Genomic DNA, 16,093 nt, shown 5'->3' on the forward strand with positions numbered 1-16,093 from the left:
TTTCAGATGTTCTGATTTAGTGGGTCTAGAGCGGGCTTCAGAAAGCTGCTGCAGACTGTAGCGTGTTTCATGCGACTTCTGTGCTGCAGCATAGTGCTGTATGTAGTGTCGAACACCCCAGGGGCACGCGTTGGAGCAGGTGGGTAATTCAGGCCAAGGCACATGACTGTCAGGCGGTACGGTTCACCAGCAGTGGGGCCAGCCAGTTTGTCTGACCCTGCTTTCTGTTTGGATGGACCCCCAAGGTCATGTGCTGTGTACACCAATATAACAAAACTTGCCTTCTCTGTTACAAGGGGCAGATGTGCAAGACCAGAATGCAAAGTACAGAGTCTGAATAGGCCGTCTTAGTAATCCAAACCTTTATTATGCTTAGATCACTTGTCATTCTGCTGTATATAGCTTTTACTTTCTTCTTAGGTAGGAGATTTAATTGCAGTCAAGAGGAAATGAACAGTCGAGGCTCATAAGCAGCCTCGCGTGGTGACATCCTGAGACATCGGTGTTAATGCTCTACGTGCACCTACTTTTTTGTATGTGAACTAATGTTTGTTTGTTTGTTCTTATTTTTTTTTCTCTCTGCAGAAGTAACAGTGTAATCCTTGCCGATGAAATGGGCCTAGGAAAGACCATCCAGACCATATCATTCCTCTCCTACCTGTTCCACCAACACCAGCTGTATGGCCCCTTTCTTATAGTCGTCCCTTTATCCACCCTCACCTCATGGCAGAGGGAGTTTGAAATCTGGGCACCAGAGATTAACGTAGTGGTTTACATAGGTGACCTGATGAGCAGAAATACGGTGTGTAAATAAAAGAATTGGGATAGAATCTGTGTTATAAATGTATTTTGGAAATTGACCTAAAGCCACTGTAGTTTTTAGTAAAATTATGATTCTGACACTGTGCTCTACCCCCGCCGTTGGGAGATTTACGTATCACAGAAATGCAACGCAGATATTTTTTTAAAGCACGTGCTTACTGTTAAAGAAAGGAAATGGCAATAGGAGTGGGAATCTTAGTTGGATTGCCGTGTTAAGTTTTTCCTCTCTGTCCTCTGTACTTCCAAGACCACTTTAGAAAGGATTATAAGGTGGAGTTAATACCTTACAGAATGTTAACATCACTTTGGCTGTTTGAGCAGAGAGCTGTTACTGAACGTGGTCGAGAGCTTTCTTCCGAGCCTTTTAAAATGTTGAGGTTGCATCACAGAAGACAGGAAAGGGAGAGGACAGCGAGCCGTTCCCGGGCTGCAGGAACGAGAATGATCTGTCTGTTATCACACTTAACTTTTGCATCAGGAATTTGGAACACAGGACTTAGGTTTATTTTTGATCGGCAGATCACTGCTTGATAATGATTAAGTTTTTGACCCATTTCCTGTTTGCCCCGAGAATGTTCTCCAGCAGCCGTTGTGGCTGCAGCATTGACCCTGAGGTAACACGCAGATGACCGTCGTAACCTCACTCCCAAAGTTTGCCACGAAATGTCTTCTATTATTATTTTCACGTCGATCTAGTATGGTGATGGTCTTTGGAAACAAATGACATCGTTCTGTTTATTGCATTCTGTTTTTTTGTAGCGGTTATGTAGTTCCATTTACAAAGTACAGTAATTTTCATTCGCTGAGAATGTCAAATCTTAGAAAACATAGCATTCCCACGTGTGATGTTAAATGAATGCTGGTAGTAAGCTGCACTTTTTTTCCTAAATGGGAAAAGGATTAAACACCCATTATGTGCCAGGCCCTGTGCCGGGTGCTTTATGTATACTACCTGTGAGCCTCATGGTAGTCTTCGAAGTAGATGGTGTTCTCTGCAACCCACTGATGAAGATACTGACTCGGAGTTTAACACTTGTCCCCAGGCCAGCTAGGATGTGGGGTTGGGACAGAGAGGTGTCTGGCCCCAGACTCTGTGCTTTCACCCCTGCATCTTAAAGTGTTTCTGGGGAAGTAATTATAATTAAGAGCAAGATAATCGTGAATCCTCAAACCTTTGAGAGATACATTCTAATTATATCATGCTAATTCAAATTTATTTTTATTAAATATTGTCATTGTCTAACCCAAACATTGGCAGATTTCATTACCCTAATTTTGAGTTTCTAAGCATGTTCTTAGCTTTATGAATCCCTTTTTTAACCTTTAAAAAAAAAAACCTTTCTAGATTATGTACAATGGCTTTAAGCATTATGTTCACTGGTGAAGACAGAGGGTGAACTCTGAAAAATCACGGAGTCAGGGACACTTTCTTTGCTGTCTCCAATACTCCTTTACTTTGTTCTGTCTTCCCACTTGGTGGAGATCACCTGCGTGTACCCCTAGTCCTGTTCCCCAGTTCCTTACTTGGCCACAGACTGCAGGAGCTGTGTCATGGGCCGTTGCGCTGGCCGGGTGTCCACTTACACCTCAGCATGAGTGTGTTAGTTTCCATGTTCTGTCACAGCAACATGATTTCACTCCCGTTAAAGTGTATTTTCATCGCATAAGCCTCCCTGTGCTTTTTCTTGAGGGACACATCTTTTTGCTCTGTGATCAGCGAAATTTCTGATTAAGCCAGAGGTTGGAAGTTGTTTTACTTATTAATAAAAGTATTGCCCTGCTCAAAGAATAATCAAATATATTTCCTTAAGATAATTCTCATTCTGCGAGATCCATAGATAAATTCAAGTCACCAAGGTTTAATTACCAGTTAAATCTGTGTTGTTGTTTTTTTTTAATGAAATGTGTTGGTTTTAGGGGTTGGGGGGAGCACCAGTTTATTTGAATTCTAGCAGTAAAGTTTTTGCTGCCCAGCGATAAGAGCTTTTAATTCTAACTCTACTACTCTATAATATGGTTGCTTAGGTCAATTTAGAATGTATAAGGTGTTCGTTAAATTCTAATCAGATTTATTTTTTATTCGGCATGTTTTAGTTGCATCTGTCACAAGACTTGCTAGTGATATAGAAAGGTAAAAAATAGAAATCGTATCTTATTAATTGCCATTTTCTCTTACAGATACGGGAATATGAATGGATTCATTCTCAGACCAAAAGGTTGAAGTTCAATGCACTTATAACAACATATGAGATTCTCTTGAAAGACAAGGTGTGTAACCGGTAGCTTAAAGGCTAACTTTTGTAGTGTGACTTGTTGAAATGGTGGGGTCTGTACCCCACACTGGCCATGTTATTTTTGTTGTTGTTTATTTCTTTAGAACAAGCAAACGAACAAACAAAAAATCTACAAAGAATATTAAGGTTATAGATTAAAAAAAAACAACAGAACCTTACAGTTGAAGGGGATTGTAGGTAGCTTTGTCCAGTTAAACTAAACAGGACAGAAGGTTGTTGAGTCCAGTACCTTCCTGAGATGCTAGTCAGTTACTGGACACTAGGCTTGAGCACCATCTCAGGCATTTGCCAGCATACCGTTAAGGCATTTTCTCCAGGGCAGGTGATGTGGATGGCCTCTGTGAGAAAAGAGAAAAATGAAGCTCTTTAAATTCTCTCCTTTCTCCAGTTACTAAGAAATGGATGTGGCAGGTGATCCCGCTGGTGATAATAAGTATGAACACGTTCAGTTTGCTGGCTCTTGGTGTTTTTATGTTTCAAGGGTGGGGTGGAGAACAGGCAGAGAAGAACTGTAATTAAGGCGAGACCGCAAAGTCACGAGTTTTTTTGTTTTTGTGTTGTTTTTGCCCAGCATGCCAATTTTTGTATTCTTGCTTTGGGGCACGCAGCAATACCTGGCATAAGAGACCCCCTGCTCCCATACCTTTTAGATGAGGACGTGCTCTTTTGAGTAGACACCAATCTGGCAACCAACAGCATAAACAGAAGAGTCTTAATACACTTGAAGTCAGTGAAGGGTAAATGTTTCTGTGATGGTATTTGTACAGAGATAATAAACACTTGAAAGTACTTTTGGGTTCTCTTCTGACCTGGTGGCTCGTTCTGTTTTGTTTTTACTTTAGACTGTGCTGGGCAGTATTAACTGGGCGTTTCTGGGAGTGGATGAAGCCCATCGTTTGAAGAATGATGACTCTTTGTTGTATAAAACTCTGATTGATTTCAAGTCCAACCATAGGCTCCTGATTACGGGGACCCCTCTTCAGAACTCCCTCAAAGAGCTCTGGTCCTTGCTGCACTTTATTATGCCGGAGAAGTAAGCTCCTTCCTGTGTGTTTCACAACTTGCTAGACTGTCTGAAACGCCGTTGCTGTTTAACTCTTTAAATAGACTTTAGGGAAAACTGAGGGCATGATTTGGGGAAAGCAAAGCATTAACTGAGGCAGGAAGAAAAGTGGTAAAATGTTCCAAGGTAAATGGGAGAAGGCACAGAAGACAGCCTGTTCAGGAGGAAACCCATTTATCTACCAAACATTTGAATCAGTTACTGCTTTGGGGAAATAACTAGTAAACAGGACATGTCAGACCTTCGCACTATTCTTAGAAGACAGTGTAATTGAAATGAAGTACACAAGGTACACAATCTGACACGTGTTAGAAATATCTGAAATCCAAAGTTTTGATGACAAGTGTCAACTTTAGGTCTTACTCAACTCTTTAACTTACTGACAAATTGTGGAATGTCTTTATTGAAAAGATTTTTATGAGAGAGATGATATGCACATTTTCATGATACTTAACAGTATCCAGTGGTGGTTCAATGCTTCTTAAAATGGAATCACATCGGTGACCCCGAGTTGGAAGACCCTGCTCAGCCTGGCCCCTGGCCGTGTTGGCTCGAGCCACTGTCTGCAGCGCTCACTGTGCTTCAGGCACCCTGGCCACGTCTTCATGTCCCCCAGCATGCGATGCCACTGTTCGTCTGCAGTGTGTTTCTCCTCCTCATCGCCTGGCCAGTCACTTCCTGATCTTCTGTCATGACCCCCTCCTTTTACAGGTCTTCTCAGACCATCTCACCCAAAGCAGCCTATTCGACATGCTTGTCCCTGCCCTGTGTTATTTTCTTTTTTCTCCTTTTTTTCCCCCCTCATTCATCTCCTGTCACTAAATTCTGCGTTCAAACGTAGCAGAGATCTTGTTTGTGTATCGATGGTCTGCATTGTTCACAATAACACTGGGCACGCAGTAAACAGTTCAGAGTTGTGAAATCGACAGATAAATGCTCCACAAATATATAAATATATATATTTTTAAATCAGAAGAGATTTGAATGTCTCCTATGTGCTGTAAACTGATCAAGGCATTTGGGATAGCCGAGTGAATAACATAGAAATAGTCCCTTCCCCCATGTGCTATTAATTTTTTTAAACAACCTATTGAAATATATAACCATGAAATATGCCATTATAAGTTCACAATATTTTATTCACCCAAAATGTTCTTTCTTGCCTGTTTATACTTAATCTCTGCTTCTTCCTCTATTAGGCAATCACTAATCAGCTTTCTGGAATCCTAATAAGTAGTCTTCTGTTTTTGACCTCTTTCACTTGGCATAATAGCTTTGAGAATCATCTATGTCATAGTTTATCAAGTAATATTTTATTGTATTCCTATCGAGTCACCAGTTAATGGACATTTGGATAGCATTAGTTTTGGGCTGTTCTGTCTTTATGTGGACGTGAGTTTTATTTGTCTTGGTTAGATGCTTAGGAGTGGAATTGCTGGGTTGTTTGGAAAGTATATTGTAAATGTCTTAAGAAACTACCAGGCTGTTTTCCAAAGGGACTGTACCATTTTACATTTCTCCCAGAAATGTTTGAATTTGCTCATTTTTCTGTATCATCTTGGTGTATTGTCAGTCTTTTGGACTCTGGGCACTCTGGTGGGTGCGTAGTAGTATCTCATTGTGGTTTTGACTTGGCATTAATGACCAATAATGTTGAACATCTTTTTACATGTTCATTAGCTATTTGTATATCTTTGTTCAAATCTTTTGCCCATTTTAAAATTGGATTGTTTTATGAGTTGAAGAGATTTTTAATTTTTTAAAAACATATTCTAGATCCAAATGATTTCTTAGCATATCATTTACAAATATTTTGTCCCGATGTGACTTGTGTTTTCATTTCTTAATGTTGTCTTTTGAAGAAGAAAAGCTTTTTAATTTGATGAAATATAATTTATCATTTTTTGAATAGATTGTTCTTTAGTACCATAAAAAAATAAGACATTTGCTTAACTTAGGGTCATATAGAGCCTTCCTTTTTTATTTTCTAGAAGTTTTAGTTCTTACATTTAGGTCAGTGTGCCATTTTGACTTTGTGTTTATAGTGTAAGTGTGAGGGCCTAAGTTCTTTTTTTTTGCAGAGAGATTTTGGAAACTGTCCCAGTGTCTTTTTTTGTTTGTTTTTCGTTTTGGTACCTTTGTTGAAAATCAGTTGAGAGCTTAAATGTTAAGGGTCTATATCTGGATTCTCAGTTCTTTTCTATTGAAACATAGTTCTGTCCTTAAGCCAATGCCACACTGTCTTGTACTATTAAAAATAGTAAAGTACTATAGTAGCTTTGTACTATTTAAAAATGAGAAAGTGTAAATTCCAGTTTTGTTCTTTTTCAGAATTATTTTTGCTATTCTACGTCCTTTGTATTTCCATATACATGTTAGGAACAGCTTATAAATGAAAAGAAAATAATCTGAAATTTTGATAGACATTATGTTGATTTTATATATTAATTTAGGGAGAATTAACAAGATGAAGCCTTCTCAGCCATAATGATGGAAAGTTTTCTCCATTTATTTAGATCTTCTGTAATTTTTCTCAGTAGTGTTTAGTTTTATTAGTGTGTCAATCTTGTACTTTTGTCAAATTTTGAGTGGAGTTTTTTAATCTAATTTTCACAGTATAGTAGTTAGTTTTGTATATTGATCTTATATCTTGTAAACTTGCAAAAATTACTTCCACTGTTTGTTGTTGCTGTTTGTTTATTTCTTCAAGTAAAGGCAGTGTAACTTTTCTCCAGTGTGAATGAGTGGCTTTTATTTCTTGCCTTATACATACTGGCTAGAACCTTCTTGGTGAATAGAAATGGCAGGAGTGTAGGAGGTTAGCCATAGAATTTTTGTAGGTAACCCTTTATCAGGCTGAGAAAGTTTTCTTCTATCCTAGTTTTTGAGAGTTTTTATAATGAAAGAGGGTTAGATTTTGTCACATGCTGTTTTCTGTGTTGAGATGACCATATGGTTTTTGTTCTTTATTCTACCAGTGTGGTTGTTACATTAGTTACGTTTTAGATACTAAGCCAGCCTTTCATTCCTGGGATAAATCTGACTTAGTCATGATGTAAAATTCTTAGTTATGTGTTGCTGGGTTCAGTTTGCTAATATTTGTTAAAGATTTTTGCGTCTCTGCTGTGTGTGTGTGTGCGTGTGTGTGCGCACACGCGCACACACCCACACACCCACATACGCTATCTGCCTGGTATTGATACATGAGTTAGAGAGTGTTCTCTCCTCCATTTTCCAAAAGAACTTGTTAAGATTCGTGTTATTTCTTCTTTAAATATTTGATAGGATTCACCAGTGTAGCTGTGTGGGCTTTATTTTTTCCTTTGTGGGAAATTTTTAATTACTAATTCAGTTTTTAGTTACCGATCGATTCAGATTTTTGTTTCTTCTTGATTTAGTTTTGTTAATTTATGTCTTTCTAAAATTTTGTCCATTCTTTCTAAGTTTTCTAACTTTGTTGGCATGAAGTTATAGTATCTCTTCATAATCCCTTTTAATTTTTGAAGGGTCAGTAGTTGACCTAAATTTTTTGATTATGATAATGTGTGCTTTTTTGTCTCTTTTACTTGGTCATTTTGGGTAAAGGTTTAACAGTTTGAGGGATGTTAACTAAAGCTGATGATGAAATGCTTGGCCATTTATGAGTTCAGAGGTGGCAGCAGACTCTATTGATGCCATTGTGCCTGGCGGCAGTGCTAGCATTTGCTGTCTCTTGACTTTTCATCTTATCAGAGCATACGCTTTGAGTCTTACATGGCTCTGGGTGATGTTGAGGTGCTCGAGTTTGTTCTGAGACTCGACTGGCCTCAGCAGAGCTGAGCTACCAGGTGCCAGGAGCAGCTGTGGAACAGGGGCTCACCTTCCCGTTTAATGGCATGCTCTCTCTCACCTGCCGAGCTGCAATCTGCATGTGAAACCGGGCTAATTCGTCCATGCGCTTCGTGGACATTCTGCTGGAAGACAAAGCATGTCTTTTTAATTCTCATGAAATAAATTTCCTTCATTTTGAAAGAAACTTGCTATAATGTCCCATTCTGGATTTCTTCCATAAATTTTTGGTGAACCAAAGATGATTGAATTAAGGTTTAAACATGGTTAACTTTAACCTATAGAGTTCAGGCAGAATTACTATGGGTGACAAGTTTTTAAATTCGTTAATAAAATTTGTCTTCCTAAGTTCTGTTAGTATTGAGTTTGTATCACTTGTATTTGCTTTTCTCGTTTGGGGCCTATAGAGTCTTGTGTACTGTCATTATAATCTATTAACTTTTTAATCTATGAACAATAAAGATTATTGATGGAAATTATATAACTTTTATCCATGAGTAGTGACAGCTATAATACTGCCACTAATAATTCTTTCACCTCTGAATTTTATTTTTCCAAGAAGTTGCAGCTTATTAAAGGATAGTTTATGATTAATTTTTCTGCACTATATCAATAACACGTTCATGTGCATACTAATTGCATTATATGCTGAAATATTTTGTGAGCTCTAGATCCAGTCTCAGAATTAGAAACCTACTGTTATCCATGTGGACTGATGGAATTAATTAGTTGGTTTTCCCTTTCATTTTTGTCTTCCCCTCTCGTATTTAAGAGCTAGTGATTTATTAAATTTTATCTATATAGGGAAGATCCATTTTTTTTTTTTAACAGATGTTTTTCTGTTTAGTTCCTTTAAAAGACATTTTTGTTGGAAAAATGCTTTTTTCTCCTCTGTAACTAAGTAACACTACGCTACTTCATCTCTAGGTTTGAGTTCTGGGAAGATTTCGAGGAAGACCATGGGAAAGGGAGAGAGAATGGCTACCAGAGTCTCCATAAGGTGCTAGAGCCTTTTCTTCTCCGGAGAGTGAAAAAAGACGTGGAGAAGTCTCTTCCTGCCAAAGTGGAGCAGATCCTTAGGGTGGAGATGTCGGCCCTTCAGAAGCAGTATTACAAGTACGTTACTGGCCCAGCTCGGTCCGGATGTGATTAGGACCGGTACCACGAAGCCAGGAGATAGACAGTTGACAGATAAACCGTTTTCTTTTCCCCGCTCAGTGAAGTCTCAATACAGATTTAAATGGCAATTTATTATGGTCAGAGGAAGTTTTATTATTCTCGCTTTTTTATTTGGGTGAGAATTTAATGCGCACACTACTTTCCATTATGTGGGTAATCTGAGGTATATCCTTAGTGCTAACCCCCCACGAATAAGCAGGCATGTTTCACACATTTATATATAGTTCATCTCTGCCATGAATTCGTCTCTTAAGGTTCTGTGACGTGCCAGGCATTCTGCCGGACGTTGGGAACATGAAGATGAACAGAACGTGTTCCTGCCAGAGCCTCGTTGCTTAGTTGGGAAGACAGACTAGAGACAAATAATTAAAACAGAATGATGTTTAATGACTGAGGCATGTGCAGAGGCTGTGCCGGTTCGGAAGGAGGGGCACCCAGCTCTGCACTGGAGGCTGAAGACTCCTTTCTGACACTCCAGGGGGCACAGGCAGCCCCTGCACTTGGTTTAGGTTATTACGTTAGAGGCAAAATGTGGTGGGTGTGGAACAGAGGGTAGCACGTATCGTGCTTGTCATAGGCTTTAGTTTTGATGATTTAAATTTGGGTCTGGAATAATGGGAATTAATTGTATCATCATAAAAATTAGTCTTTTAAAGTTAGAGGTCTAATAATCTTAGACTGTTTCCTGTTTGTCCTTAATTAACGTATGATAATAAAAGCGAGTTTAATTTTCAAAAATTGCTATCTGACACTTTTGCCTAACACTACTTTGACTTAAAAAAAAATTTTTATTAGAACTCACAACTACATACAAAAGTAGAATAGTGTGTAGTCACGTACCCATAACCCAGCTTCAACAGTTATCAACTCATGGCCAGTCTTAGTTCATCCAAATTTCCTTTTGCATCCCCCATATCATTTGAAACATATTCTAGGTACAGATCATAAATATTCCTATATATCTTTTAAGAGATACAGACTCTTTTAAGAGTTAAGCAAACCCCCTCCCCCAAATAAAATATTAAAAAATAATAACCCGAGCTCGTAGATACAGAGAACAAATTGGTGCTTGCCACCATCAGGAGGTAGAGGGCAAGAGAGATGGGTGAAGAGGGTCAAAAGGTACAAACTTAAGAGTTATAAATAGTTACAAGAATGCGATGTACAGCATGGTGACTGTAGCTAATAATACTATATCGCATATTTGAGAGTTGTTAAGAGAGTAGATATTAAAAGCCTTCATCACAAGTAAAAGAAATTGTGTATGGTGAGGGATGGTAACTAGACTTATTGCAATCATTTCACAATATGTACTAATATCGAATTCTTATGTTGTACACCTGAAACCAATGTTATGTCAGTTATACTTCAGGTAAAATAAAGTTAAGCATAGTATCATGCTAACATGGTAACACGCTTTTAAAAAATCAATAATTTCTTAACATATTTATAACGTCCAGTGAGTGATTACATTTTCTTGGTTTTCAAAAACACACACCCACCTCTCCTTGTTTGCGTTGGGGTCTAAGTAAACTCCATACGTTATGATTGGTAGGCGTGTCTCTCCCATGTCTTTGTTAATTCTTTGAGTGAAGAAACTCGAGTCTGTGTTCTGTAGATTTTTCTCAGCCTGGATTTTGCTGCTTCCACCTCTGTGGCATCATTGACTGTTTTACTCTGAACACCTTGTTTCATGCGCATTCACAGATGAGTGTAGAGGGCCGATTAGACTCAGATTCAGTGTGAGTACTTCACAGAACACCCCCAGCTCTCTGTTTCTTTAACTCTAATAACAGTACCACCCTCATTTGCAGATGGATTCTGACCAGGAATTACAAGGCTCTTGCCAAAGGAACAAGAGGCAGCACATCTGGTTTCCTTAATATTGTGATGGAACTCAAAAAATGCTGCAACCATTGTTACCTGATCAAGCCCCCCGAAGAAAACGACAGGGAGAACGGACAGGAGGTTCTTCTGGTGCGTTCTTAGCCTTGTCTGTACTTACTTCCCAAGACAGTTTAGTTTCTGTAGATGGTTTTCATCAGAATGCTCCTTTTCCTCCTCGATGACTCTTGAAGCATCAAGAGGCTTTAAAACTAGATGAGGAAGGTTACATCCCTAGGAAAAATCTGGAAGGTGTAGTGTCACAGATAACAGGTAAAGAGCATTTCAGGAATGTCTTCTCAGCCAGATTGCAGAAGGCTTCAGAAATCTTACAGACGTTTTAAGAAATATGAACTCTCAGATTAAGGGCAGATAGAAGTTTGCTTTTGCACACGATGATTGGAATGTCTTTTCGATCTTTAGTCCCTGATCAGGAGCAGTGGGAAGCTGATTCTATTAGATAAACTGTTGACAAGACTGCGAGACAGGGGGAACAGAGTCCTTATCTTCTCTCAGATGGTGAGAATGCTGGACATCCTGGCCGAGTACCTGACTATCAAGCACTATCCTTTCCAGGTGAGGATGCTGTTACTGGGGTCTCTTCAGCAGCTGTCTTAAAATATAGTTTACTGCTGTGGTTATTATAAAAGAAATAGCACACTCCAAAAAGACGATTATCCCCCGAGCCCCGTGAGCTTTCCGATCTAGCTCATTATTTGATACCACATCAAATAAGAATGCATTGTTTTTCTTCTTAGGGAATAAGTAGTCTGGAGTCCACTCAGGTTTATCATGCCTACTGTTTTCTATTAATGGGAATGTTAAATGCGAACGTTTTGGTTTTCTGATATCAAATATGTAAACCTGCCATTTAAGCTTACCTTTGGGTTAAGGCTCTGAGTAGATTTGGTCGTTGGAAGGAGAAAAGGGGTCCTCACGTGTGATTCTCCTTGTGTTCAGGTGGCTCTGGGTCTGGTAAGCAGAGCTGTGAGCTGGGGAGATAGATGCGGGTCCTTCCTTGACCGCCCCTAGCCAGCTGACATTCTCTCTGGGGCCAGTTTTGCCTTCTGTAAAATGAGGTATTTTGTTCATCTTAAGTGGTGATTATGAGGGGAAGAAATAGGAAAATGATTTTAAAGAGCAAGAAACGCTTTATAGGTACAGCATACAAGTAATTAACCGTTACTATTTATTTTACATACTCAGTTTCTCTGTGCTAATTTTTTTTGGCTCAGAGCTGACATGCACTCTAATAAAATAATTGATCGCACCAGTAAATGCCAGAAGCTCTCTCGAAGATTTGTTTTGGTTACTTGAACACTTTGCTCTGATTTTAGAGTGCAATTTTTGGAAAAGCTGGGTTATATGATTAACTTAATTTTAACATTTTCTGTGTTATGGCAAAATGTTTTCCAAACAAAACGATGAAAGTGATTTTTTGGTTTGTGTAGCACTGAATAACTAGGCAGCATGTAGCCACATGAGCTCAGAGGCATCATTTTTCTGCAGGATTAATTATTAGGTGACCAGGGGTGTAGTGTTTCCTTGTCTCTTCAGTACTCAGTGGTGAACAAGCAAACAAAGCCTCTAAGCACAGCTTGGGTTGCCCTCTTCCTCCTTATAGGCCCTGGCAGCCGTTCTGATCCTTGGATAAACCCAAATAGCCCTCGAATCAGAAGCTTCTGACCTTGAGTTTGAAACCGGAGAGCTTGAGACAAGGCCGTGTGCTGCCTAAGCACAGCCCCTTGACAGCACATTGCCAGTGCATTCCTGGTATTTTTACCCAGTGGGTGTTGGACCGATGAAGGTTGAAGTCTGGTGTTTCTATTCTGAGTGTAGCTGATCTTCCTACCTTATGATTTTCTCACGATTTATTTTTACAGCGTCTGGATGGTTCCATCAAGGGAGAAATCCGAAAACAGGCACTGGACCACTTCAATGCAGATGGGTCTGAGGTACACCACGCATGACTTTCTTATTGGGGCAGCTTGGGCTCTGTATCAAGTGGATAGCTTAATGGATTCTGTTTTGGAAATAATTCACAGTGTAATTCTCCCATCTCCAGAAGGCAGTGAGAAATCACTCATGTAAAAGATGCCTCTTAAGTTGGTCGTCACTCCAAAAAAGCACACGCATGCTTGTTTATCTCCCTTGGTGTGCATTAATGAGAGTCGTCCTGCTCTCTACCCTCTTTTCTCTGGTGACTTCCAGGTATCATTTCTGGGCCTAGGAGAGGCCAGGCAAGATGGAGGGCTGGCCCATAGGCTTAGTTTTAACATGTATGTTACATCAGAGGGTTCTGATCTCTAATTTTTTGGTGTCTTCGAGTCTTGATAAAGTATATTTGCCATGTGTCAGATTTGTCGGACCCTGGCGTGATGTGGCTTAAAGTTCTTGTTTTAGCTTAACAGCAACATTTAGTTAAGTGTCCAGCTTGAATGTTCCATTACAGGGTATTTCATTTTTTAAGACACACAGGGAAGAGCCACTCCGGACAAGTTAGAAACCATGGTAACATCGCAGTTTGTGCATATCGAACTCTTAAGTACTAGAGGATTAGAGAGAAGTGAGGAGAAGAGGGTTGGTGAAGGTAGCGCTGTAGGAATGTGTAGAGATGCAGAAGTTCACCTGGACCAGTTCTGGAGAGAACGTTAGAGCTGAGGTCTGCTGGGCCGCTGTTTCGTATCGATAGAACAGATTTGACTTTCTGCTCTCCAAAGAGCTTGACACACTAAATGTCTGTCTCAACAGTGTGCCTTCTGTCTTTAGAATTGCACATAGGCTGTAGTATTCTGGATTCTTCTTCATCCTACAATTTTGGTTCTCCTTAAGGAGCTTTGGGCACTAATCTCTTCAGAACTGAGCCCTGACTAGTTAAGAAGAGGAATCGAATTACCAAAAACGTTGATAATCATCTAATTCCCATTCCTCCTCTCTCCTCCTCCCTGTTTCCTCAACTGTAAAATTACGATAATTCTAATCCCTGCTTCATAACACTGCTGTAAAGATTAAACGCAGTGATCAGCATATACCACTGAGCACATTGCCTGGCACATAGTAAGCGCTCAATAAATGTGAGCTATTTTTATTTCTCAGTATTTGTTGAAATTGGTTTCGAGTTCTTTGTAGTTTAAAAATAGTATGAGTCGAATGTTTCATATTGCCCTTTCTCAGAAAAAAACTGAAGTTGCTTTTGTAATAGTTCTCAATTGATGGCCCTGCCCCATGGCTATGTATAGAATACATATTTTCTATCATTTTCTGCAAACCTGGCTCTTCTAAAATTAATTTAAAAAAATGAAGTACTTTGTTATTGGGGAAAGTGTTATACGTACATTTTCAAAAAATTGAGAAGATGGTGAAGAATATAAAGAAAAAAATTTGTACAAAACTCCCGTCCTGGACACAACTTGCTGTTCACATTATTTGGATGTGTTTCTCTTTATTTTGGGTGAAACCATTTGTTTCTTTATATGTTTACCTTGCTGGGACCATGCTGCATATAGGTTTTTGTCACCTTTATTTCAAAATTATACTCTGAGCATTTTTCCCATGTCATGAAATGTTTAAAATTTTTTCATTTCTAATATTTTATTATGCCTGTGCCATTATCTGTTTACTCATTTTGTTATTGGATGGTTAGGTAAGGAAGGGGATATGAGCTTTTTAAAAAGATTTTTGATACATTTTGCTAAGTTTTCATTCTCCAAACAATTTATATTCATACTGTTTAAGTATGAATGTTTCCATTTTTACCTCATCCTGAGCTGCACTGAGTTTCATAATTTTTAACCTTTGTCAAGATAATAGACACAAATAACATCTTATTATAGCTCATGTTATCTTTGATAAAGAATGACATTAAAAATTGCTCATATGACCATTGAAACCCCAGATAAATGTAACACAGAACCACTGGTTTTTGAGTGCCAGTTCTGTGCCTGAATGGGGTCAGATCAAATTCCTTGAAAATAGAAATCTGGCTTTTTTATGGCTCATACAGTTTATTCTCTGCCTCCTGCCCACGTTTTTCTGGACGCTCAGGTGCGGGCAGGCGTCGCATGCCTGCCCAGCCTCTGCGGTCACCGATGTGGAAATTGGACCGTGTTGGTGTCCGGGGCTCTCACACACGTGGCTGCTCAGCCACACCTGCCCTGGCGCACTCTGTGCAACTCTGTGCTGATCGAGGCCCCTTCGCTTCTCAGCACTTGCCGTGGTCTGCGAGTGCAGTGCTGCTTGTCCCTCACCAACCCAGCGAATGGACGGACGTCACGTACACAGTTTTCTTGTTTGTCCTGACTGCCTCACGTGGCATCTTCCGCCTTTCCCCAGAAACTCAGTATCTAGACAATTTGTGGAAATGATCCCCTTGATAAATAAGTTTGTCCAGTTTTTGTTAATGCTTGTTATAGCAGTTTTAGCCAGGCGAGAACACTAATTCTTTTACTCCTGTTGCCTTATTAGATCCTACTTGACTGCTTAGTTCATTGCACTGACTCTTACCTCTTAATCAAATAAAAATTCACTCTGCCATCAAGTCCCTGACATTCTTTTAGCCTCCATAAAGTTTGTCCATCATATCTCACTTTTCTTCACACCTGCAGGGGTTTCCAGGTGTAAGGGCTTATTGGACTGTGAGACTGTTTCTGAGAAGGCCACTGCATAAAGTAGTATATTGCATTGTGTACAGGACTTCTGTTTCCTGCTCTCGACAAGGGCTGGTGGCCTGGGAATCAATTTGGCTTCAGCGGACACAGTCGTCATCTTCGACTCTGACTGGAACCCCCAGAACGACTTGCAGGCACAAGCCCGAGCCCATAGAATTGGTCAGAAGAAACAGGTCAGTGGCAAGAGGCTTCTGGCTGTGGCTTAGGGAAGAGGGAGAGGGGTTATTCAGGCCTTTGAGGATGTTCGCAAAATGTTTTCTTTCCTGTTTTGCTTTCATCACCCCCAGAGTAGATGTCTTGTCTGTTAACTAATACAGAGAAGCCATCTTTGGGGCTAAGACAAGCCTATTATGGAA

At 39.6% G+C, this 16,093-nt stretch overlaps 1 protein-coding gene across 9 annotated transcripts in view; it reads left to right on the forward strand.

Annotated features, from left to right (window-relative positions):
* CHD2 (chromodomain helicase DNA binding protein 2) overlaps positions 1–16,093 on the forward strand; it is a 106,543-nt gene that overhangs the window by 54,562 nt on the left and 35,888 nt on the right. For all 9 annotated transcript variants that reach the window (XM_025041218.1, XM_025041219.1, XM_015598720.2 and 6 more), the window contains 8 exons: positions 586–802; positions 3,001–3,090; positions 3,959–4,149; positions 8,935–9,123; positions 11,001–11,163; positions 11,494–11,646; positions 12,954–13,025; positions 15,761–15,910. In XM_025041218.1, coding sequence (XP_024896986.1) covers positions 586–802; positions 3,001–3,090; positions 3,959–4,149; positions 8,935–9,123; positions 11,001–11,163; positions 11,494–11,646; positions 12,954–13,025; positions 15,761–15,910 — 1,225 coding nt within the window. The remainder of the gene's footprint in view (positions 1–585; positions 803–3,000; positions 3,091–3,958; positions 4,150–8,934; positions 9,124–11,000; positions 11,164–11,493; positions 11,647–12,953; positions 13,026–15,760; positions 15,911–16,093) is intronic.

The sequence above is a fragment of the Pteropus alecto genome, unplaced genomic scaffold (genome assembly GCF_000325575.1).
Source record: "Pteropus alecto unplaced genomic scaffold, ASM32557v1 scaffold59, whole genome shotgun sequence".
NCBI lineage: Eukaryota > Metazoa > Chordata > Mammalia > Chiroptera > Pteropodidae > Pteropus > Pteropus alecto.